Source organism: Podarcis melisellensis (genome assembly GCF_964234715.1).
Source record: "Podarcis melisellensis genome assembly, chromosome: 14".
Taxonomy (NCBI): Eukaryota; Metazoa; Chordata; class Lepidosauria; order Squamata; family Lacertidae; genus Podarcis; species Podarcis melisellensis.
The window spans coordinates 25,112,337-25,135,847 of record NC_138546.1 but is presented as its reverse complement, the minus strand read 5'-3'; the positions used below and the strand labels follow the sequence as shown (position 1 = coordinate 25,135,847).

At 51.6% G+C, this 23,511-nt stretch overlaps 3 protein-coding genes across 3 annotated transcripts; 1 reads left to right on the top strand and 2 right to left on the bottom strand.

Moving 5' to 3' along the window:
- Window positions 1-361: 361 nt before the first annotated feature.
- On the top strand, window positions 362-5,280 carry ELL3 (elongation factor for RNA polymerase II 3; the record flags this gene model as incomplete). The annotated part of the gene is made up of 11 exons (XM_081887517.1): window positions 362-871; window positions 956-1,000; window positions 1,551-1,684; window positions 1,769-1,899; window positions 2,439-2,614; window positions 2,686-2,807; window positions 2,997-3,087; window positions 3,480-3,723; window positions 4,110-4,149; window positions 4,477-4,648; window positions 4,738-5,280. 11 exons carry the CDS (start codon window positions 362-364, stop codon window positions 4,939-4,941), a joined length of 1,869 nt encoding a protein of 622 aa, XP_081743643.1. The 3' UTR covers window positions 4,942-5,280.
- A 631-nt stretch (window positions 5,281-5,911) lies between these two features.
- On the bottom strand, window positions 5,912-15,148 carry PDIA3 (protein disulfide isomerase family A member 3). Its single transcript, XM_081888309.1, has 13 exons — window positions 14,866-15,148; window positions 12,816-12,894; window positions 12,346-12,463; window positions 11,927-12,031; window positions 11,380-11,509; window positions 10,681-10,797; window positions 10,440-10,565; window positions 9,063-9,245; window positions 8,749-8,857; window positions 7,202-7,330; window positions 6,884-6,963; window positions 6,538-6,595; window positions 5,912-6,329 (listed from the first exon to the last, which is right to left on the bottom strand). Exons 1-13 carry the CDS (start codon window positions 15,006-15,008, stop codon window positions 6,210-6,212), a joined length of 1,497 nt encoding a protein of 498 aa, XP_081744435.1. The 5' UTR covers window positions 15,009-15,148; the 3' UTR covers window positions 5,912-6,209.
- A 4,971-nt stretch (window positions 15,149-20,119) lies between these two features.
- LOC309356413 (zinc transporter ZIP1-like) lies at window positions 20,120-21,959 on the bottom strand. Its single transcript, XM_081887850.1, has 3 exons — window positions 21,839-21,959; window positions 21,607-21,737; window positions 20,120-21,000 (listed from the first exon to the last, which is right to left on the bottom strand). Exons 1-3 carry the CDS (start codon window positions 21,951-21,953, stop codon window positions 20,317-20,319), a joined length of 930 nt encoding a protein of 309 aa, XP_081743976.1. The 5' UTR covers window positions 21,954-21,959; the 3' UTR covers window positions 20,120-20,316.
- Between the last annotated feature and the right edge of the window lie 1,552 nt (window positions 21,960-23,511).

Here is a 23,511-nt window from a genome sequence, read left to right as displayed (position 1 = left end):
TTGGGGGAGCAGGTAAGCCCCGCTCGCATAATTGATCACATGATGCGGTGCATGCACACTATTTGAATAGCAGTGCCCATCAACTGCGGGGGACGGTGGCCCCCGCAAATATTTTGGGGGGCGCTGAACACCCCTCGGCGCCAGGAGGTGGCTCCTATGCTCAGAAGTAAACGTCTATGAAGCCGCTCAACCGAAGAGGCGCATCCGACAGTCTTAGGGGTTGTTAGGGGATGCTGCCCCGTCCCAGATTATTGCCCGGTGACCTGCGGGGCTCTAAGAGGCTTAGTGGAGAATCCCAAGAAGCACGTGGCCCCGCTGCACGTGGCCATGCGTCCGGGGTCGGCTGCGGGCTTTGGACTAGATGCGAGGCCCGCGGCCCAAAGTGAGGCCCAGCCCAGGGATCTCCGGTCTGGGGACCGGCGACAATGTCTGGGGGACCGGCTCCCCCGACGCCCTGGATAACGGACCGGCCATTCTTCCTCGGGGCAAACTGTTGAGGGGCTTGGTGGGTAATCGGCGGCGCCCTTCTTCTGGACGGGACGGCAGACTAAAGCTCAGACGTCTCTTCTGGCTCCGGGCCTTCCCCACGCCCCAAACGGAGGCAGGTCTGGCCAGGCATCCCGGGCTGGGCACGCGCACCGGTTTGTGGAGCAGCAGCGGCTGCCGAGCAAGGAGCAGCGGCTCCGCCCCGCCGTCGAGCCCAAGTCCCGCCCAGGCGCCGCCGCCACAGCCGCTCACTCCAGCGATGCCGCGGCGGGCGACGGAGCGCCTTTCCTACCGCTCCGGCTCGCGGGGCGCCCGCCTCAGCCTCTTCCACGTGAAACTGACCGACTCGGCCCTCCAGGCCTTGCTCGCCTACCAACGGTGTCAGGTAACGGGCTGGGCTGGAAGCGATTGCCGGACGGCCGGTCACTTGGCGGGAGGACAGGTCTCACTGCCCGCTTTTTTTCTGCAGGTGGCGGCGCCTCGTCCCGTGATCGCCTTCCAGGGCAGCCAAGGGGTAAGGATATTTCCCAGCGCCGTGCATTGGGCAGGGGTCCTGTCGGGTCCCATCGCTGGGGCTGGGCAACGGAGGGGCGCCGTGGCCGTTGCTATCGCCGTGGGCGCCGCCTGCTTGCTAACGAGCTCCCCGCGGCTTTCTGCAAGGCGGCTAACGAGTCTCGCGCGAGCGGCAGACCGAGCCTGGCTGCGGCCTCCTCCCCGCGGAATGCTCTGCTGTCTTGGCGCTTGAATGGGGCAGCCCGCCCCGTCGAAAGTCGCTTCTTTTTCGGGCTGAAAGTCCCCTTTAGTAGCAACGGAAGAGGGAAAGAGACGGGGCGGGCAGGAGCCGCGCCTTCGCTGCTCTGTACGGGGAGCCCCGCCCACTCCCTTCTTGCGCAGGGCCAAGACTGACCGCTGGAAATGCACTGCCCCACAGTGTTTTTCACCCAGGCAGAGCCAGGCCCCACAGCCACAGAAACAGCCCCCAGCCACATGTCTAGGGTCAGGCCCTGCCCCTGAGGCAAAGGGGCCAGACCAGATCCCCCCTCTTCTCTTTCTATGCTGTCCAGTATCTGAAGGTGCCCTGCGGTGCCACTGCCGGCCGTCGTGACCCCCGGACTTTCCGCTTCACCTTCTACCTCTCACGCTATACGAAGGAGCAGCCGCAGGCCAGCTTTGATTGTGTCCGCCAGGCCAGTACCAGGTGAGCTGGCCCAGCCCAAAGGCTGTTTACCTGGGAGGGTGGGAATGGGGGAGGCTTCCCTGAACATTGCTCTTCTTTGCCCAGGTGGCTAGAGGGCAGAGGAGCCATCCAGGAGAAGATCACCATCTGTGCCATGGTTGTGGAGGCCTCCCAGTCCAGATGGGGGGTAGAGAGGTCGACCTGCCATAGAGCAACAGCTGCGTTCCCAAACCCAGGTGAGGAGAGAGGGACAAGGGGCAGTAAGGGGTTCTTGGGTAGGAGCTGAAGGGGGAATTGGCACAAATTGCCACCACCTCTCCCCGCTACCCACTTCCTGAAAGGAACAATTTGTGAGTGCTGCCATTCAAAGGTCTCTGGTTCTAACCTAAAATGTATATATCCTAAGAAGCAGTGGAACTTGTTTTAAAACCACCCAGCAAACTGTTTTTACTAACGTGATCATAATGGAACAGTTTAGTTTGGTATCTTAACAAAAACCTTATAACTAGTATAAAGCTACCCTGGATTCATGAAATCCTTCCATGTGTGAACCACCTTGAGATCTTTGGATTAAGGGTGGTATACAAATTTAATAAGGGGATCTGAAGTGCAACATCCAAATTTCAGCTCAGTTGCTATAGACAATCACTGTGGAGGAAGAATGGAAACTGTCTTCTGCAATTAGCATTGGGGAGGGGGTTGAGCTATTGACAGCAAAGGCTGGCTCTATTCCCTCACTCCCTTTGCCTTGACTTTCTACTTTTCTGCACTGTAGAGACTGGCGCCCTCCTGCCAAGGAAAGCAGCCTCAGAGAGCCCCAGTGGGAAAGGCAATGAAAGCAGTCCCTCAGCCAATGAGCCCCCATGGCCACCAGTGCAGGTGCTGGAAGGAAGCGACCAGAGGGCTAAGAGGCTGTTGGGCTTGTTGGAGAGGCCACAGCTGCAGGCTGAGGTAGGTCTGGGAGAGGCCACTGGGCTTCCTCACCTTGCTGGAGCCTCCCTCACCACCCCTTTACCCCACAGATGGGGCAGCTGAGCCCCCCAGAAAGAAGTTACAGCTTGAAAGAAGACCGTCTGCAACCTAGAAAGGAGGCCTGGACAGGTGCTCTGCAGCAGCACCAGGAAGCATCTGAGCACTTGCGCAGGTAGAGCAATGAGTCTGGGAGTTAGACTACTGGGGAGGGATAGGGGATCCTTGTGGTCTTAGTCCTCATTCTCTCTCTCCCCCTCCCTCTCTAGCATAATCCTGTCTCTTTATGTGTGGGTGCACAGTTGTTCCCACTATTCTGCTCTGCCATGGTCAGCTTTTAACAGCTCTCCTTCCACTTCTGCAGGAAAGAGGCCCAGCAAACTTTGGCCAAGCCCTTCCCAAGCCCTCCATCTGAAAAGTTTGCTCCTTCTCAAGGTGGTAGTCCTTTAAGAGCGGTGAGTCCTGCAACAGTGGTGCTTTAATTCAGAGCAGTAGCAGCGACAGCCGATGATGCCATGGCAAGGCTGTGGTTGCATCACCCCCTCTGGGCAGCCTCTCTAATTCCCAGGCATAGCAGGCTCCTGTGGGCACAGGGGGAGGGGGAGACTTTCTTGTCTTCCATTTCTGCTGTTCGAATTTGCCTGCCTGTGTGTGTCTGCTACTGCATGGTGGTTTTCAGTTGGTCTTCCTGCCTAGAGGGAACCATCATTATCCTGTTGTTCCTAGTATCCACTTGGCAGATTAGACTGTAAGAGAGGGCTTATCATTTGCCATACTCAGACACAGTGCTTTAAAGTGTAAAGTGAACTGTGCCTGGAAAGAGTGAAGTGTGGATATTATTTTTCAGAGACTACAACCTCTCCGAGCTGCACTTGGGCCAAGATCCAGGAGATGGCAGGGGCCTCACTTTACAGGAGCCGAGAGCAGCTGGTGGGGACGCAAAATGCAGCCTGCAGCAGCAGTGAAAAGCAGGGCCCAGACCGATTGCAGCGACATCATAGGAGAGGTTCAGAGCTCGGATGAGGAACCTGAAGCAGGAAGTCATAGAGCACCAGAGGTCGAGTGGCCAGGGGAGGAGGAGAGGCAGGCAGGTGAGGAGTTTGGCAGATGCACTCCCAGCACAAACATCAAATATGATGGCAACTGGAACCTCTGCAATCTGCTCCTGACCTTGAGCAAAATGGAAAGCTCAGCCTTCCCAGTTAGGCAGAATGGTTTAAACCAGGAGGTACTTGTACTGTCAATTTGGGCCTAAAAAGCTGTCTAGAACCACCTTCCCAATCTTCCTAACCTTCCCGGTGTTTTGGACTGCAGAGCAGTTGGGCTGATTGGAGGTGTAGACCAAAATATCCAGATGGAATGAGCCTGGGAAAGCATTGAGCAACACATACTGGTGGGAGATGCTGGTGTCCAATGCAGGGCTGCAGGGTGACTGCTGCCACCACAATGACTCAGCTTTTCCTTTTTCCCTCCCCAGACCATGCCAGCACCTCAGAGGAAAACCTCAATTACTACTTGTAAGTATTTAGCTGCACTGCACACAAGGCAAGGGCATTTTTCATAGGCCTCAGCCATTTGGGAACCAGCATCATTTTCACTGGTGCCCAGCCTTGTTGTACATTTGGTGTGGGGATCTCATGCCTAGGGACCAATTGGAGCTTCTGGAAGACTGTCTATGCTGGAACACAGTCCTTGGGACCAAAAAAAGTTCTACTCCTGATGTGGGAGATGGATTGGAGCGGTGGCTGCTGCTGTTGGCCTTCCCAGCCTTGGGTCAAATTCCCCAAAGGAGGAGGCTCTCCCTTTCCATCTTCTGACTCACGTAATGTGTCTTTTGAAACTAGGAAATATGTCCCCATTTGCTCAGTAAAGCAGTACCGAGCCTACCAGGAGGACTTCAGTGCAGACTACACTACATACCGCCACCTCCATGCCAGGATTGGGAGTGTGAGCAGGAGGTTTGCCCAGCTGGGCACAAGGCTTAGGCGAATGCAGCAAGGAACCAAGGAGTACAAGGTAACAACATTCCAGGGAACAAAAGGGAACAAAGGGGAAGGGACCTTCCCTGCCTGGTCCTGGGCTGAACTAGCTCTCTTGGGTTACAGGTCCTAGAAGATCAGATTTTGCAAGAATACAGGCACTTCAAAAAGGTGAGTAACCCAGGCTGGCATCAGGGATGGGGGTGCTTTCTTTCCCCCTGGTGGCTGAACTGTTTCCTTCTCTGCAGGTGTATCCTAACTACCAAGAAGAAAAGAGGCACTGCGAGTATCTGCACCACAAGCTCTCCCACATCAAGGCTCAAATCCTGAACTTTGAGCAGAATGCTGGGCAGAGGGGCTGTGGCGAGAGGAGATGATGAGGGCAGCATCACCTGCAACTCCTCACAGCAAGCGCAGGGGGGCTCTAGTGTTTCTGCAACTGCTTGCTCTTGGAGTGAGCTTTGTACAGCTTAAGAACAGGCCCAGCTTACAGTATGTTCCTCTTATGTTTTGGTCCAAGTCTGCTCTGCAACATCTTGCTAGCTGAAAGCAATTTGAAAAGAAACACTTAAAGCAGGGCGAGGGTGCTCCCTTTTCCCCATCCTTCTGTAGCAACTTGTTTGTGGCAGCCTAAAGTTACTTCAAGCTATCCACAACCAGAGCAGCCATCTTTGGTATATTCTTGTGCCTTAGATTGGAAAAACTGGAGGGTGGGTAGTCTTGATTTTTAGATAAGACAATCTCAATATGCTAACACTTAGCCTGTCCAACTCCAGTTGACATTTGTTCAGACACTCACACCCAAGGCAGTAGGAACTTTGCTAGAAACCTTTTCTTCAAGGAATACTTTAATCTTGCCTGGCTTATGCTGCTTTGTTTTCAAAGTTTCTAGTGGCTGCAGAGACAGGTCTTTGTCAACACAGGCTTAAAGCTTGGCACCTACCACATCTCTCAGAGATTCTCCACATGAGAAGTTATACAAAAAATTGCATTTTGTGAAGATCATTTAAACAGACATGACATCTCCCTTCACTTCGTATCAATCAGTTATGTTATCAATCTGCTACATGTTCATTTGACAATGCTGCTTAGGCTCCTCTGCAGAGCTAGGCTATCCCAAGCTAAAATCAACATGCAAACTTCTCAAGGACAGCTGAGTTGTTCAGTAACTTCTATGGGGAACAAAAGTTATCTGGCAGAGCAGCCTCCCAAGTTAGCAAAGTACCAGAAACAGGTAAATGTATCCCGCTCAAAGAGACAGGGAGAAGTTTTTCCCCTTCCAACATCACAGAAAGGCAACTTGGGGCCTAAGGGGGTCATTTATTGATTCACTTCTTCAAATGTACAAAAAATTAGAAAACAAACCCTCCCCCTCCCCACCCACAAATATCAGCCAGTCCAGGGCATTCAAGGCCAGTGCAGTTAAGAGATGAGGGGGCAGGAAATTAAACAGAACAGCAGCAGCAGCTGGGTCCCCTCTGCTCAATGTGGCTTCACTTTCCAACAGCTTAGACTGCCCCACAGGGCCCCACCTCCAGGAGTGGCCATGGGCTCTTCTGCAGACAAGGGCGATGATGACACCAAGCCCCCCTCCCCGCTCACAGATCCTCCTTGGGCGCCTTCTTCTTCTTCTTGGGTTTTTCATCCTCCTGTAGAATGGGTGGGTAAGTGGCCTCCCGCTTCAGGTAGCTGACAAAGTCATTCACCTCACGCCCCCCCTGTCAAGAAGACACAAGTCAGGCAAAGTGCAGCAGTGCTCAAAGCATTAAGTTCCAATCACTAACACACACACACAGCACCCTCAACACATTCCACTTGATCATTTATGCCACTTGCCATATTTTAGGATTAATGGGCAAAAGAAAGAACACTTCATTGCAGCTGCTTATTATTACTCTAGGAAACCCGGTAAAAGCATGAACTCACCTCATATTTCTTTGGACTTTGCTTGCTCCCCGCAGGCGAAAAATAAATTGTGGGGAAGCTGTCAACAAAGAAAGAAAGAAAGAAAGAAAGACCACTCAGCAGGGCATTCAGTGGTATCCTGAATGACTGCCCTGGAGGAAATATGCCTGGTGTTTACATGCATAAGCCTCCATACAGCAGCCATTCTTCTAGGTGGCATAGTGCAAGCACACAATGTAGGTGTGGGTGGGGTGCAAAGGACTCCTCCTAAAAGGCCCAAGACTGTGCCTGCAGGACAGCTACTCTATCAGTGACAGCAGAGGGCAGGCAAGAACCAGCCAGTGGCTACCAAGCATAATTCTCTTACCCTCGCACTTCATAGGGAGAAGGCACATCATTGGCTGTAGCATCCATCTTGGCTATAATAATGTTGGGATCTTTGCTGAGCTGTTGAAAGATAATCCAATCAGCAATTTCACACTGGTAGAAGCAGTCAATTCATGATAGCAGAGCAGTGCCAGTCCCCTAGGGGCTATTCCACACCCAGGAGAACCTTGCTCAAATACACAGTATCAAGGCCCCTGCAGGTAAGATCCCTTCTCTGTGGTCACCTATGAACAGGGACCTCTATTAAGGGAGAGAGACACTCAGGCACTCAGATCCTCCTCCCACCCCTTGGGCATACCTTCTCTCCAAGCTCCTTGTATTTGGGTTCCAGGTTCTTGCAGTGGCCACACCAAGGCGCGTAGAACTCCACAAGCACATCCTTGCCCTCAGCATTCACGATTTCGTCAAAGTTCTCAGCCACAACCACCTGGGGGGAGAACATGCAGTCTCAAAAGTGGAGGTTCCCAATGCACACTGTGCCTAATTTTAGTGTTATTACAAGCTGAATAATATGCAGGAAGCTTCTCATTTTCCCAGCAGTTCAATCAATATACAGATCACATCCAAATCTGCCTGTTTCCCATCTATGAATTGAATTCCTGAATTCCAGGTGTCCAGAAACAGTTTTGGTATGCATCAAGAACATATAAACTTAAACTTAATTCAGGGAAAATATAGCTACTTTAAGATTTCCTTGTACTTCAAATTTTGGGCTTGTTCAACCCAATTTCAATTTGTAATTTCAATTTGTCTTTTTCGTGTTTTTTGATGAAACTGCCCAGCAGCTATTAACATCAGCCACCCTGGGAAAGCTACAGCCTCAAGACATAGCTCAGAAAGAGCTGAAGTTAATAAATGTGCACATTAATCTTATTTAAACTGCATGAAACTTAGAACAAAGTGGAGAAATTTGTGGGCATTTTGGAATTTGATATGGAATGTTTTGGGGTGTTGCACATCAGTCATACCTTGCCACCTGCTGCAACATGACCCAAAATACAACAGGGGAGTCCCCTTCTTGGTTAATAATAATAAATAAATAAATTGTATTTATATCCCGCCCTCCCCAGCCAAAGCTGGGCTCAGAGCAGCTAACAACAGTAAAATAATACAGCATTATAAAATCAATTCATTATAAAATCAGTTCAAATCAAATTGATGGCAACCATTGGGCTAGAGTTCTGTGAAGAATTACCAAAGGAGGGGGTCAGGCTATGCCTTTGACCAAAGGCCTGGTGGAACAGCTCTGTCTTGCAGGCCCTTTGGAAAGATGTCCCACAGGGCCCTAGTCTCTTGTGGCAGAGCATTCCACCAGATTGGAGCCAAAGCCGAAAAAGCCCTGGCTCTGGTTGAGGCCAGCCTAACCTCTCTGTGGCCCGGGACCTCCAAGGTGTTTTTTGTTTGAAGACTGTAAGGTCCTCTGTGGGACATACCAGGAGAGCTGGTCTCGTAGGTATGAGGGTCCTAGGCCATATAGGGCTTTAAAAGTTAAAACCAGCACCTTAAACCTGATCCTGTACTCCACCGGGAGCCAGTGCAGCTGGTATAGCACTGGGTGAATGTGATCCCCGTATGCAAGGACCCTGTAAGGAGTCTCGCCGCAGCATTCTGCACCCGCTGGAGTTTCTGGGTCAGTCTCAAGGGCAGCCCCACGTAGTTATTCTTACGAGATCTAGTTTTTTTTAAGCTAGGAGTAGGGGGCCCTCCAGCTGCTGTTGACCTATTGCTCCCATAATCCCTTATCTTTGGGTAACGCTGGGTAGGGCTGATGGAAGTCCAATATCATCTGAAGGGGCCCAAGGCTCCCACCACCCTTGATGAGACAGAACAAGCAGCAGCTCCCACCTTCACAGGCCCATCATTGTTCTCTGGGATGGGCTCAGATTTCAGGTATTTCTTCAGGTTTCCATCAAAATAATCCTGGAGGAATCTCTCCAGGGCCTTCCCATCACGGCTGCAAACCAAACAAGAGAATTGTTTCAACCAGTCCTTCCCAAATTTGTAATCCCCCTTTAAAGTCACTAGAAGACTTTCTGTCCTGGATTGGCCTATGATGCTTTATGCTCAGAATTGCTCAGGAACAGGCAGTGGGATGTCCCCACTCCAACCACCCCAGAAGCAGTGTGCACCCTTGCAGTATAAACGAATGCTCCACTTACGAGAATTCCTCCTGCATGACAAATTTCTCTCCCTTAGCTGTCCTGATGGCAACAAGAGGAACATCGGTGGTAGAGCCATCCAATCCAAACTCTGAGAGCTCATGACCGAAGGTCTTCCGACTAGCAACAGCAAAGTTGAGTTTGTGTCCAGCATCCAGGAAACTCCGGGCTACCTTCATCACTCTGCAAAAGCAATAACAAAACTTTTTTGTGATAGCCCAAGATAATCGGGAGTCACAGCACACCTGTCCTCTTCAAGGCATGCATGAAGGCAAGCAAATCATTTCAATTAATTAAGAGCCAATTTCGGAAGTACCTTGGCTCAGGCAGAGGTGGTGATGTGTTCAAGTCAAAGCAGTCCCAAATTCTATAGCTAAAGGATCAAGTGTGCTTGGAGCAGCCTCAAAGAGCCACCAAAGTGATCAATGATTGGCCATGGGCAGAAGTGTCACTGCCCAGTCTCCTTCCATAAGTTATTCACTGCTGATGGGGGACCTCCACAGCTTATACTGTTGCTGGCTTCTTGCCCCCACTCTTCCTAGGGAGGGGGATGTCCACATGCTGGAACTGCTGCAGCCCTTCTGTTTGGGCTACAGAGCAGCCACAAGAGGCATGGCCTCTGGCACACACATATGAGTCCACTAGATCAAGACAAAGTGTCCTGCTCCCAGTGGTCAACCAGCTGCTCCAGTGCAAATGTTTTCAACCTTTTTGAGTCCACTGCTCCCTTGACCAACTATATTCTTTCTGTGACACCCCTGTGGGACTCAGGAGCCCAGTTATATCACCCCTTGCCTGCAGAGCTGGCAGCCTCTCACTCTTTTCAAATATGCTCCTTCACAGAGTGTTTTCTCAGCCTCTTCTCCTCTTCTTTGAGTTCTCTGGGCAGGTCTCTGAGCTGCCTCCCTTGACCCACAGGGGCCTAGGACTTGTCTGTTCATTCCCAACAGCAAGGGCTGGCAAACTGGCTGGCTAGGCTCCCTCACCTGCTTGCTTGCTTACTTACTATGAGGCCACCTCAGCTTCTGGCAACTAGCAGAGCTTGTAGTCAAGGATGCTGCAACAAATAGTCACACAAGCCTTTGGGAGGCAGAGACATGAGAGAGCATTAGAGGAGGGAGGGAGGCACCCTGACCATCATTCAAGGCACCCCAGGGTACCGTGGCACACTGGTTTAAAACCACTGCCCCAGCGGGAAGCCAGCAAGCAGGACCCAACTGCAGCATCAGCAGTTATCTCCCCACCTATGATTCCCAGCAACTGGCAGGTCAGGCACATACTGCCTGTGACAGTGGGGTCAGAACATATCAGTGGCTTGCAGGTCTCTCCAACCTCACTCATTTAACTTTCCCAGGATAGTCCTTGCTGTGTTCTCACCTGTTGCGCCAGTAGTTGGATCCCTTGGGATTCTTTTCGTAATCTACGTCATAATAAGCCACCAGCAGGTCCTTGCCTTGGATCAGCTCTTTGTTGTCTTCCGTCATGTGTGGGCAGATGCCAAAGCTAAAGAACAGAAGGAACCCCCAAATCACGTTAGCATGTGGATCTCACACTGCGGACACAGACAGACACAGACACTCATTCTAGACTGGGAGGAGAGAAGCTGCCATACACTTACATGTTCTCCTGAAGGAACTTCTTGATCTTGCCAGTTGTGATCTTGTCCTCTGTGTATCGCACAGTGTTGTCCTCAAACTTGTTTTCCAGGTGTGGGGGACGGAACAGGATAATGCCTCTGTGGAAAGTTGATCGGTGCAACATGACAGTGAACCAAGCACACATCACCCTCAAACAGGCTCTGCTCTTGCTAGGGCTTGGCTTACAAACAGGACTCCCTTGTTCTTTCAACATGGGCTTCCAGCCACATTTGCTAGCAGGTGTCTCAGCTGCTTAACCAACTCCCCAAGGAAAAGCTGAATGACAGTCAGCAAGCACCTCAAGCTCTGACTTGCCTGCTCCCTTCAGGTGGCAGGAAAAACAAGCAGGAAGCAGCCCAGCAGGGACTTGAGTGTTGGCGGGGGGGGGGGGGGGTGTTGCATAGGACCGCGGTACAACCACTATTTTACAAAGACAGTTGCTAGGAACACGGCTTGCCTATACTGGCAAGCCATTTGAGTGTTGCTCAAGCTCAGTCCAAAGAGAACCAGTGGTCTATCCATCAGAAACAGCTTGCTATACAAGTGGGGGAAATTCATTGTGGGGAGCAACAGGAAGCCAGGCAGAGCTGTTATGCCCAGATGCATTTCTGAAATTTGTGTCTTATATTCTTATATTTTGGTAGACCAATCAGGAGAATAGAGGCCCATGTGCTACTTACTCGCCATCTGGCTCATATTTTTTAACTAGATCCTCATCACTCGTGTGCCCAAAGCGGTAATGGTCTCTCAAGTTGCTCGCTGCTTTCATGTACTCTGAATGTGCATCACCAAACAACTCCTTGAAGAAACCTGCAGAACATCATAAAAGGCAAAGGACTCCATATGAAAGAAGAGTAGCAGAAGCAGTTTAGCTATCCCACCTGGACACAAAAACAGTGAGCCATATGCAAGAACCTGCAAATTGCATCCAAGGAGACCAGTCCCCGGCTTCTAATATTTGAAGCTGGGAGTGGCTCAAATCAACACTGCAGAACGTTTTTATCTGAACATTTTTACTACTGAGATCAGGTTAAGAGGACTGGAACAGAAGAGTTAACTCTGCACTGCCAGTTCAAATCTCTGTGAGATCCTGTGCTAACAACTGCAGTCTATGATGTCTAATTCCAGAAAGACTGGCGACCCCCCTCCACATCTTAGCATGTGAAGGCTCAGGGGGGGGGGAGAAATCTGATCACCTCCCCCACCCAAAATCCCCCCACTACTTACCCACCACAGCAGGATCCTTTTCACTGATGAATTTCTCAAAAGTATCAGAGCGGAGAGCAACTGAGGCTGGCCCAGCCTGTTTCTTCAGGTGGCTCACAATTCCATCTGGGGAGAGAAGTTTGGCACAGTTAGTGGCAGGCTGCATGTAGGGATTGCTTTGGGGACATCCAATATACAAGGCTATACAAGGCATTACACAAATACCCTTTAAATGAAGGCTTCAATCAGAAGAGCCCTACAGCTAGATCAGAACAAAAGCCCATATTGTCTAGCATCTTGTTCTTACAGAGCCCAACCATATGATGTTGGGAGGTCTACAAGCAGAACATGCATGCAATAACCCTCCACTCTGTGCCAGGGCTGCTGCAGACTATTAACCAGCTCCTCCAGCACCCACAGCCTGGCCGACAGTTCCTTACCAGCTGTTCTTGGACCATCATAGGTACCAGACTCCTCCCCATTCCTGAAGATCTTGAGAGTTGGATAGCCACTCACTCCATACTTGTTGCAGGTGTTTGAGTTTGCTGTACAGTCAACCTTAAAGAGAATGTGAGCAGGGTTTGCCTTTTCCACAGTAAAGAATGGTGACATCTCTAAAAAAACAACCATCCAGTCTGTACATTGCCAACAGCATAGATGCATGCAAACATCCTCATCCAAACATTCCCATCTAACACCAACAGAGGCCCTTCCTATACCTCCAGGGACTTTGATCAAAAGAACAGCAGACATAGATTCAAAGCTTTTTATCCCACATTACTCCCCACCACATTCACACAGGCACCAATGGAACTGACTCCCAACTCCACTACCAGTAGTCAAACAATTTAACTTATGAAAAGGTCCCTTTTCTGCAGAGCTTCATGCAGTAGCACATTACAAAACTAACCTTCACAAGTGGCACTATTCCCTTTAGCCTGGTGGCAGCAGACTCATACTCAGGAGCAAGGCGTTTACAGTGTCCACACCTGCAAGATTAGAAGTTCAATGCATGGTTGGCATACCACTTTCTTTCATCAGCAAGGACTGTTGTTGGCCCAAGATCGCACAGGTCAGATAAAAATCAATGACTAAAACTGTGCAGGGTTTTTAAATTTAAATTTGTTTTAAAAAAGTTAATACTCTTGAATAAATAGGTTAATGTGACATAATCTAGATATAAGCACATTAGGCCATCCTTGTATGCAAGTATTAGTCTGGCACAGACAACCATAATTTATTTATTTATTGTGATTATTAATATCCTGCCTTCCAGACGATGAATGCTTTTGAGGCATAGTACAATTAACATCACTATCCATGGGGGCAAGGGAAAAGAATGAGCAATATGGTAGAACACAGAGAGTTACGAGGATCCTTCCCAGAAGATAGCTGGTAGTTGATGGCCTTAAAACAGGGACAAGCCAAGTTAGACAGAAGCTGGCTCTTGACCTCCTTTTTGTCTGCCTCTCATGATTTCCTGAGATCCTTCTCTCATAGCAGTTGTGAGTTCTATGCAAGTGTGATGGGAGGGATGGAGCAATGTCTCTCCTCTGTGCTCAACACAGAAATCAAGTGGGTTGCTAGACAACGGAAGTCTCCTCTTCCATACACCCAGCATAGGCTTAGACCTGCAGCTTCCCATCTCTGGTCAGCCTTCAGTAGGCTAGCATTTAGCTGGCTTGTAATTTTGAGTGGTTTTCTCTACAGTGAATCATTGCCCCTACCAGATGCACCATTCAAAAGGAGGGTTTTCTGTATTAATGAATACACAATTTGATCTTTACTAAAATATGAATACTTGCATTAAACCTACAAAATGTAGGCATTTCATTTACTTTCTTGAATTTCTATCTCACCTTTCTCAAATCATAGAACACATGGAGGCATAAATATGGTTCCCAAATTCCTTTTTTGGCAATTATCAAACCTGATTGTCTTCAGCAAAGTATTGGCCTTATGTACCAAGTCTCATACCATGGGAATTTATGCTAAACTGTCTTTTATTGTTCTGTGATGGGCCATGTTTTGCTTTTATTACAAGTATACACTATCCTGAGATTCATTTGGATCAAGGATCACTGAGACACTTGAAGCCAGTGAGCTGGGCACCATGAATCATCCATTTTGCTTGGCAAGGGCACCCCGCTCCCGCAAAAAGCACAAGCTAATAGTGGCCCCATCAACCCCATGAAGCGGACAGAGCGAGGAGGCTTAGCCGTTCTCACAAGGGCAGCACCCACGGTTCACCCAAGAACCAACTATCCACCGGAAGCTAGCAGGCGCCCAACCCTTCCGTTTCTGCCGATAAGAGGCCCTGATGGCTGCAACTTCTCCGCAAAGGTAGCGGGCACTTCCCAGGGGACCAAACAGCCAATCCCTGATAGTGACAGCCCAGCGGAGCAGCCAACCGGGAGCAGCCACGGCAACAAGATCCCGCCCTCCGCAGGCACTTGCCCCGGTGTAGCCTGGGGGCTGCAGTTTCAAAACCGGCTGCGGCACCAGCGCCGGAGCCACCGCGGCTTCCCCCGCCCGACAAAGAGGCCGCTACCAACCCAAACCAGCTGCCCTTCACGGCGGCCGGGCGAATCGCGTAGAGGCTTGCGCGGATATCGCGTCCGGAATGCGCTGAATTCACCTCCACAGGCCTGACAGACAAGAGGCAGCGGCGAGAGGCAGATCGGCAGGCGGACTCCCTCCTTCCTTTCCTCCCTCGCTCTTCCCATTCTCGGCTCCGCGCCAGTTAAGGCAGCGGCAGCGACGAAGGGATCCACCGGCCTGCCAAGCTCCCTCTCCCCGTCTGTCTATGGACCTGTGGGAGGCGCGCGCACGAGAAACGTGCCGCTCCTCTTCCTGCGCGCGCAGAGCCGAAGCAGCGGGGGCCTCGCCGCCCCGCCCCCCATGAGCGCCCTGGCCCCGTTGCCCGCCCCGCCCGCCCTCCTCCTCTCCCTCCGACCCACCATGGGGCGTAGAACTCGACGAGGGCGACGCTGCGGTCGGCCAGGCCGCTGTCGAAGTCCTCATCGCTGAGCTCGAGCACGTCAGAGGCGCGTCCCGGCAGCGGCACAAGGGCGAGGAGCAGGGCGAGGAGAAGCGCCTCCATGAGGCCCAGCCGCCGGCGAGCGAGAGAGAGAGGGGGAGAAAGGCGAGGAATACGGAGAGCGAACCGGAGAAAGCGGCGGCTGAGGCGACTTTCGCTTTCTCTCGTTCTCGCCTCAGCGGGAAGCTAAAGAGGAGGCGGAAGTCCCGCCCCTCCAGGAGACGGGGCCGGATTTGCAGTGTGGCAGCTGCTCACTGGCCCACGCCGGCAGGAGGGCGGCCAATGAGGAGGAGAGATGGTGGCAGGAGGAGGCTCGGTGGCTCTACGCTCGTCGTCATAGCGATGCCGCGAGGGGCCGCCCTGGCCTCGCGCTCCAGAGCGGGCTTCGCCTGTTGGCCCCGCCTCCCGCCATTGCGGCTCCCTCGTCTCCCCCTCAAGAACAGCGCCTGAGGGCCAGAGAGATGTCCGCGCCTTTTTCGAAAAGTGCCCCCTATTGTGAAGAGCTGGTCCCTCAGCCGAGCGGCTGGAGCCAAACTCTTGTATCACCCTCGTTGCCCAACTGCAGCACAACAGCCCTGCAGTGCTGCCAGGGGGCCTTCATCTCCGGTGCCTGCCGCCGCCCTCCCCACTTACTCCTGCATCCCCAAATGGGAAAGAAACTGGGATGCATTAAAACAATTACTTTTTAAAAATGTTTTGAGCCAGTGGCCTAGCACTTCTCAGTCAAACCTAAGCACACAAATTGCTGGGGAAAGCAGAGCTAGCTAGCTTCCAGCTTCCTTTTCTTTGTCCAAGATCAAAGCAGCTAGCTCATTTCCCTGACAGACCCCCCTTCAACCAGGAACTCTTGAGACCAACTGCATCTCTGTTTCCTTATGGGCTACTGATCCTAAACCCAGTAACCTGAATGCCATGCAGTTAGGCACATGGGAATTCTATGGCAAACAGACCCACTTCAGCAGTCAACTTAGGAGACTTTGTTAGGAATAAAAGGGAAGCAGACAGAAAGTAAAAACAATATAAGATGAACCTTGGTATTGTGGCTCTAAACTGAACTAACCCTAGCCCATTCACTGTTCAAGTTCACTCACGAAGAGTAAGCAAGGCTGTGATGTGTGGTGTAGTTGAGATTTGGCGAGTGATTGCCAAAGAAGTTGATATTCCCGCATTGCTGAGATTTAGATTAGATGACCCTGAGGTCATCTATGAATTCCATGATTCTAAGGAGCAGCTCAGCTTTTTAATCTCTTCTCCCCTTTCACAGCTCTTCAGATGAAGGGTGGTATACAAATTTAATAATAACAATAAGCCTGTATTTCTGTGCATTTTCTTGCCTGACATGTAGAAATCCTGGCTTAGAGATGCAGCACCTTTGTTATGAAGGCGCTCATTTCATTTGACTGCACATGGCCTGTTATGCAATTCCTTTAGCTATGCTCAGCAATGCGACGTGTACATATTGGTTGAAGAGGAGGCAAACTTTTGGCTTAGAGTGGCTGCCCTCACTGAAAAGGGATTACGTGTAGACACGGAATTGAGAGGAACAAGAACTCCAGCTTTATGCTAACACGTCATTATGCACCTGTTCATTAGCCAATTGCTAGCACAAATGCAAGTCTTAGCCTGAGCGGCACTTGAACAGGACCACGTCAACCCATTGCATCACCACCAGAGACTAGCATTGAGCCTGGCCATCACATGCTTGCACACATCACCCCTCACACATCTAGCAGAATCAAGCAGGGATGGAGTGGTTTTCATGCTCAGCACAGCAGAGTGGTTTAAACCTTTCTCCCAGCCCAGTGTTATGATGGGGGATACCAGTTGTCCCATCCCTGATAATCATATCAGATCATGTGAGGAAGAAGCTGTGATGTCACCAGCTGCTGCCATCTTGGTTGCAGTGGGAAAGCACCTGGCCTGGGCTGGACCCTGTATGTATGACCAATGATACCTGATGCCACCTTGGCCTGGGGGGCCAACCATGGTCTACAGGCCAGTGGTCCTTCACCATCCCTGCCTTTTTTTGTATTTGCTATACAAACACATTTTGATTCTGTAAATGGGGAACCCATTGCTCCCAAAATGTTCTGGCAGCTCTGACCTTCAGAAAGTTATTGCTAATATTTCATCAGAATCTCTTTTATTGTCACTTGCTTTGGGTCCCATCCTCCAGAGCAGCAGAAAACAAACTTGCTCCATCTTCCATGTAATAACCTTTCAGATATTAAAGGTAAAGGGACCCCTGACCATTAGGTCCAGTCGCGGACGACTCTGGGGTTGCGGTGTTCATCTCACTTTACTGGCCGAGGAAGTTGACGTTTTTCCACAGACAGCTTCTAGGTCATGTGGCTAACATGACTAAGCCGCTTCTGGCGAACCAGAGCAGCGTACAGAAACACTGTTTACCTTCCCACTGGAGCGGTACCTATTTATCTACTTGCACTTGACGTGCTTTCAAACTGCTAGGTGGGCAGGAGCTGGGACCGAACAATGGGAACTCACCCCGGTTGCGGGGATTCGAACCACCAACCTTCCAATCAGCAAGCCCTAGGCTCAGTGGTTTAGACCACAGCACCATCTGTGTCCCCTGAACACCCATGTTCAGATATTAGAAGATGGCTATCATATCACCTCTCAAGTTTCTTGTTCTCCAGGCTAAACATACCCAGCTCCCTCAACTGTTCCTCATAAGGTTTGGGTTCCAGCCCCTTGATCATTTTGGTTGCCCTCCTCTGCACATGTTCCAGCTTCTCAATATGCTCCTTAAATTGTAGTGGCCAGAACTGAACACGGGACTCCAGATGGGGTCTGATCAAGGCAGAATAGAACAGCACTATTACTTCTCTTGATCTAGACACTAGATTTCTGCTGATGCAGCCTAGTATTGCACTAGCTGGATCACACTGTTAACTCATGCATGCTAAGGTTTTGATCTACCAAGACTCCTCGCTCCTTTTCAAGCCAGATGTCCCTCATTCTATATAGTGTGCAACTGAATATTCCTTGCTAGGTGTAGAACTGTACATTTGTCCCTATTGAGATTTTCTCTATTGTGCAGAGGATGGCAACCAAGATGATCAAGGGTCTGGAAGCCAAGCCTTATAAGAAACATTTGAAGGAGATGGGTAGCTTTAGCCTGGAAAAGAGACTGATAGGAGATACAATAGCCAGTTTCAAATATCCTATGGGCTGTCACGTGGAAGATGGAGCAAGCTTGTTTTCTCCTGCCTGGAGGGGAGATGTTTTATTATTTTATTTATCAAATTTATATACCGCCCTATACCCATGAACAAATGGCTTCAAGTTACAAGAAAGGAAATTCTGACTAAACATCAGGAAGAACTTTCTTCCCATCATTCAACAGTGGAATGGTGTCCCTCAGGAGGTTGTGTACTCTCCTCCTTTGGAGGTTCTTAAGCAGAGGCTGGATGGCCATCTGTCATGGATGCTTTAGTTGACATTCCTGTGTTGCAGGGGGTTGAACTAGATGACCCTTGGAATCCCTTCCATATCTATGAGTCTATGAGGTATTAGCCTCCCAGTTTGATGTCAAATTTGATGAGCACCACCTCTATTCCTTAATTCAAGTCATTTATAACAATATCAAACAACACTGGGCCCTGGAAAAAATCCTGTGGCACCCCATTTGTCACTTTTCCAGGATGAGGAGGAACTGTTGGTGAGCATTCTTTTGGTTAGTCAACCAGCTACAAATCCACTCTAACAGTAACATTGTCTAACCCACATTTCACCATTATCGTCTTGCTGTTTTAAAGTCCAAATTGGTAGTGGAATTTGTGATTTTTTAAAAAAGTCTGGTAATAAAGCAACTTAAGTTACAGTACAATATACCCCCCACTACATGGCAAGGGAGTTCCATGTTTGAAATCCCAGATATCACTCTTATAATGTATGCCACATAAAGTGCAGTCAGGTACACATGTAGGTTTGGCAACACCTTTAGTAAGTGTACAGTTTTGACGCGCCTACAGTTCAATCCAGCGGCGGAGCTTTATGCTCCGGCGTGGGGGGGGGCAGAGAGCAGGCGGGGGCGGAGCTGACGTGCCACCTGCAGGGACATGGCGCATGTCCCAGGGGTGTGGCACCCAGCGCACGCGGGGGGGAAGGGGGAGCCAGGATGGCACCCTGTCGGGATTGCGCTTCTGGGGGCAGTGTGCTCCCCCCGCACTCTTCTTCTGCCAGTGGTTCAATCATCTCATGCTGACAGGAGCCCAACTCTGCCAAAAGTCTATCAAGGCACAAATGGCTCCCTTTCCATTTCAAGGAAAGAGTCAGAGCTGAGCAAAACTCTCTGATCTCACCTAGTTTCATGAGGTGCTGCTTGCACATGCTGCCCAGCTAGAAATGTTTCCTTTCAGGTATCTGCACCCTTTGCCTTTTTGGTTTCAGAAACAAGTATAGCATCTTCTCCAGCTAGTAACTGGTTGCAAACTTCCCCATGTTAGTTGAAAACATGTCAGAAGCAAGGCCTTTGGAGAAAGGCCACAGGCCCAACGGTGGAGCAGCTGCTTTGCATGCAGAAGGTCACAGGTTCAAACCACAGCAGCACCTTCAGCTAAAATGATCCGGTAGTGGGCAATGAAAACAACCAGTTTCTCTGGCAGAGACCCTCTTAAGAGCTACAGCCAGCAAAAGTAAAGGTAAAGGTAAAGGTACCCCTGCCTGTACGGGCCAGTCTTGACAGACTCTGGGGTTGTGCGCCCATCTCACTTAAGAGGCCAGGGGCCAGCGCTGTCCAGAGACACTTCCGGGTCACATGGCCAGTGTGACATCGCTGCTCTGGCGAGCCAGAGCTGCACACGGAAACGCCGTTTACCTTCCCGCTGGTAAGCGGTCCCTATTTATCTACTTGCACCCGGAGGTGCTTTCGAACTGCTAGGTTGGCAGTAAATGTACCAAGCTATATTTGGCAGCTGCCTACATATCTTCCCAGCAGAGGGTGCTGTGGCCCTATCTGGTTTTGGGTCTCCACACACACCCTGCCCCCCTTCCCCTTTCCTAGCTGTCTTCCCAATTGCTGTGGGGGACTGAGGGGAAAGACCAAAGCAATTTCTTATCACCTGAGCAAAGAACAGAACTATGCCGTGAGTCTTACTGTCACAGGAATTTGGGTGAGGTGGAAGAGCAAATAAGAACCAGAAAGGCCTTAGTTCCAAAGAGTTATAAAGTGGTCAGATCTTTAATAAAAACATTTGAAGGCACAGCCTATCAGTGTCCGCTTGGGAAGAGGGGGGAAAAGGGAGGAGAGAAGCCACCACCCCTTCATTCTAAAAAGCTGCCTCCTGGGAAGCCGAGCCTGCCAGCGTCCATCTCTGCAGGGAAGGGCATCCCACTCAGCTGCTGGCCCTCAGCCCAAGAAGCGCAGGCCAGCCATCCCTGAGAAACCCAGCAGCACAGCAAGGACTTTGAGCAGGCGTCTGGCAGGATCGTTCAGCTCCTGAGGCAAGATTTCCAGGAAGGTGATGTACATGAAGGTCCCGGCAGCCACGCCTTCCAGCACACTCCGGGTCATGGTGGGACTGTCGCCTGCATCAGGACTATGCATCACAGCCATGCCCAGCCCGACACCCAGGGGGGACATCAGCGCAAAGGTGACGATGGAGGCTGCCAGCCAGCGCAGAGGGAGGCGGCTCTGGAGCAGCAGCAGGGCCAAGCTGGCAGCAATGATGGTCTTGTGGAGGAGAATGGCCACAGCCAGCTGGAGGACCTTTGATTCTGTGTCTTGCAGGCCCACCGCCAGGCCCTCAAACACTGAGTGGAAGGAGAGAGAGAGGGTCAGCACCAGGGAGCGGAAGGACGAGGGTGCTTTGGTGTCCCCCGTGTGGCAGTGGGGGGTTCCCGCCTCCAAGCGTGGCTGCTGCTGCTGCTCAGCCAGGCTGCCCTCTTCGCCGTGTGGGGGAGAGGGGCAAGGCAAGAGGGGCAGGGAGGCCTCATCCCCCTGCTGCTCGCTGCAGGCCAGGATGATGTGCTCTAGGACCAGGACCAGCAGGAAGCCCAGCGCCAGGACCAGTTCAGGCATCGGGAAGTCCAGCTGTGGGGCAGGGAAGAAAAGGGAGACACCATCAGGTTAGGAGAGAAACTGTTCCCTCGAGGCCCCGACGCCCACCCAAGGGCGTCTCCCCTGGAGCCAGGAGGGCCAAACCACCAAAGGAGCTCCAGAGCCTCTGGGCTCCTGCGAATTCTTACCCAGGGCTGCATCAACCCCTATCTTGGGAATTGAACAGGAGATGTTTCAGTGAAAGGAAAGCTTGGCTACTGCTTTCAGAAGGTTACAGGGCAGCCCTGGTGTGCCTAATATGGAGGGGAGGTAAGCAGCCATTTGAAAACTACCTAACCTTTCCCACAGGGCATGGGGCAAATCTGAGAGCAACTCAGGCCTTTGTCCAGTCAACATCTCGCGGTCTCTTCCCTCCACCTCGGAGCGTGTGAGTCAGCTCAGCCCCATCACATGCTGTCTCGCAAAAGCTGGGCGGGCAGGGCCAGCGGGACTCCGGCGACCAGCAGCGCCAGCAAGATGTTCGCTGGAGCCCCCCTCCCCATTTTTTTATTCGGGGGCTGCAGCCCGTGATGCGGCTCCAACCCTCCGGGCCCGGTCACAGTGTCCTGATCCCCCGCCCTACTCTTCCCCGCTCGGTACCGGGGGAATCTGTTGGCTCAGGTCCTCGCGCAGGTCGGCCAGCGAGTCCGGCACGATGTCCAGCAGGCAAGCGGACAGGAAGACGCCACCGGCTGCGCAGCTCAGGACGCCCCGCCAGCGCGCAAAGAAGCCTGCGGAGGCAGAAAGAGAAGCGAGCGCTGAGATAGGGAGGGGGGAAAGGAGCCCAGCCGCGACCCCCGCCCAGGTCTGCCCTGCTCTCGCCCTCACTCACCGGTCCCGCCAGCCCCCCGGAGGCTGAGAAGGACGGCGGGCAGGAGGCCGCAGAGAAGCGGCAGCAGCGCCAGCCCCAGCAGGCAGCCCAGCTTCAGAACCTGCAGCGAGCCCATGGCGCAGCCTGGCCCACGCGCCCCGCCCCGCCCGCGCCGAGGGGTATTTAAACCTTCGCGCCACGTGATGGGTACCGCCCATTGGTGGGTGCCGATTGGCCGACTGCCGCCTAGGGGGCGGGGCTCGCGCCCACGTGCACCAGGCTAAGGCCGGGAGCGTGGCTGCGGGCTCACTTCTCAGCAGCTTCCCGAGGGGGAAATTATGACGGAGGAGTGGACTTTGACCCCGGGAGCAGAGGTGGCCTCCCTTACGCGTCTCTCCTCTGGCCCCTTGGCACCCGCTGGCCAGAGCTATGGACAAGTGGAGTAGCTCATAGCTGTCAACGTTTCCCTTTTTTTTAAGGGAAATTTTCTTATTCCGAATAGGATTCCTCGCAAGAAAAGGGAAAAGTTGACAGCTATGGGAGTAGCTGCAGAGGCGGGCGGAGGCAAGGGGGCGTCATCTGGTTCCGTAGCCTCTGCTACCAGAGGCCCCCATGGGAGGGAGACGTCAGGCAGGGCCAGAACAGCCCCCTCCCCTCCTGCCCTTGCTGGCCATCTAAGAGCATAAGGAGAGCCTGCTGGATCCCGCCCGTGGGCAATCTAGTTCAGGATTCTGTTCTCACAGTGGCTGACTAGATTCCCCCAATGGGAAAACAGCAAGCACCCTAGCAAATCTCCCCTCCTGCAGTTTTCAGCAGTTTCTGCCTTTAGCCATGGAGGCAGAGTGTAGCGATCAATAATAGCCATCGACTACCGTGAGTTTATCTAATGTTCCTTGAAAGCCATCCACGTTGGTATCCATCTCTGCCACTCCTATTGGAGTGAGTTCCACAGCTGTGTGAAGAAGGGCTTCCTTTTATTTGTCTTGAATCTTCCATGTGCTTCCTTGGGGGTTGGTGAGAGCTGCCTTGAGCTGAGTCAATTTGACCTTTAGCCCAGCCTTGACTGCTGGCAGGGCCAAAGAGCCTCCTCCAGAGTGTGCAACGGACTGCAACATGAGTCATGGAAGGCTCTCAGAAAATCTGACTGGGTGGGCTGTAGGGCCATTGGAAGCTTCAGTCCAAGGCAGTGGCGGTGGCCACGTGACTTTGGAACCCTCAGAAGTAGATGAGGGCTGTTTGGCTCTCTGTCCTGTTTGGGTGTGGACTCCATTTAGCAAAGGGAGTCCTTAATGCATCCTCTGGCACTTCTTTCCAGAAGAGAGGTCTGCTAGGCCTACTTTGTGGGAGCCTTTGTGGTGATGGTGAAAACTTCTTTTCCAACATGTTGTCATTTTGTACACTGGAATTTACTCTGTTGCATCTATTAGTTTGTACACTTTAGACACAATCCTATACAGTGGACGCTTGGGTTGTGAATATGATCCATGCGGGATACACGTTTGCAACCCGAAGTGGCACGTCTGCGCATGTGTGGGTTGCGATTCGGTGCTCATGCGCAAAGCACAATTTAGCGCTTCTGTGCATGTGCGACCCCCGAAACCCAGAAGTAACCCGTTCTGGTACTTCTGGGTTTTGGCAGGTCTATAACCACAAAAAACGCAACCTGAAGCGCCTGTAACCCGAGGTATGACTGT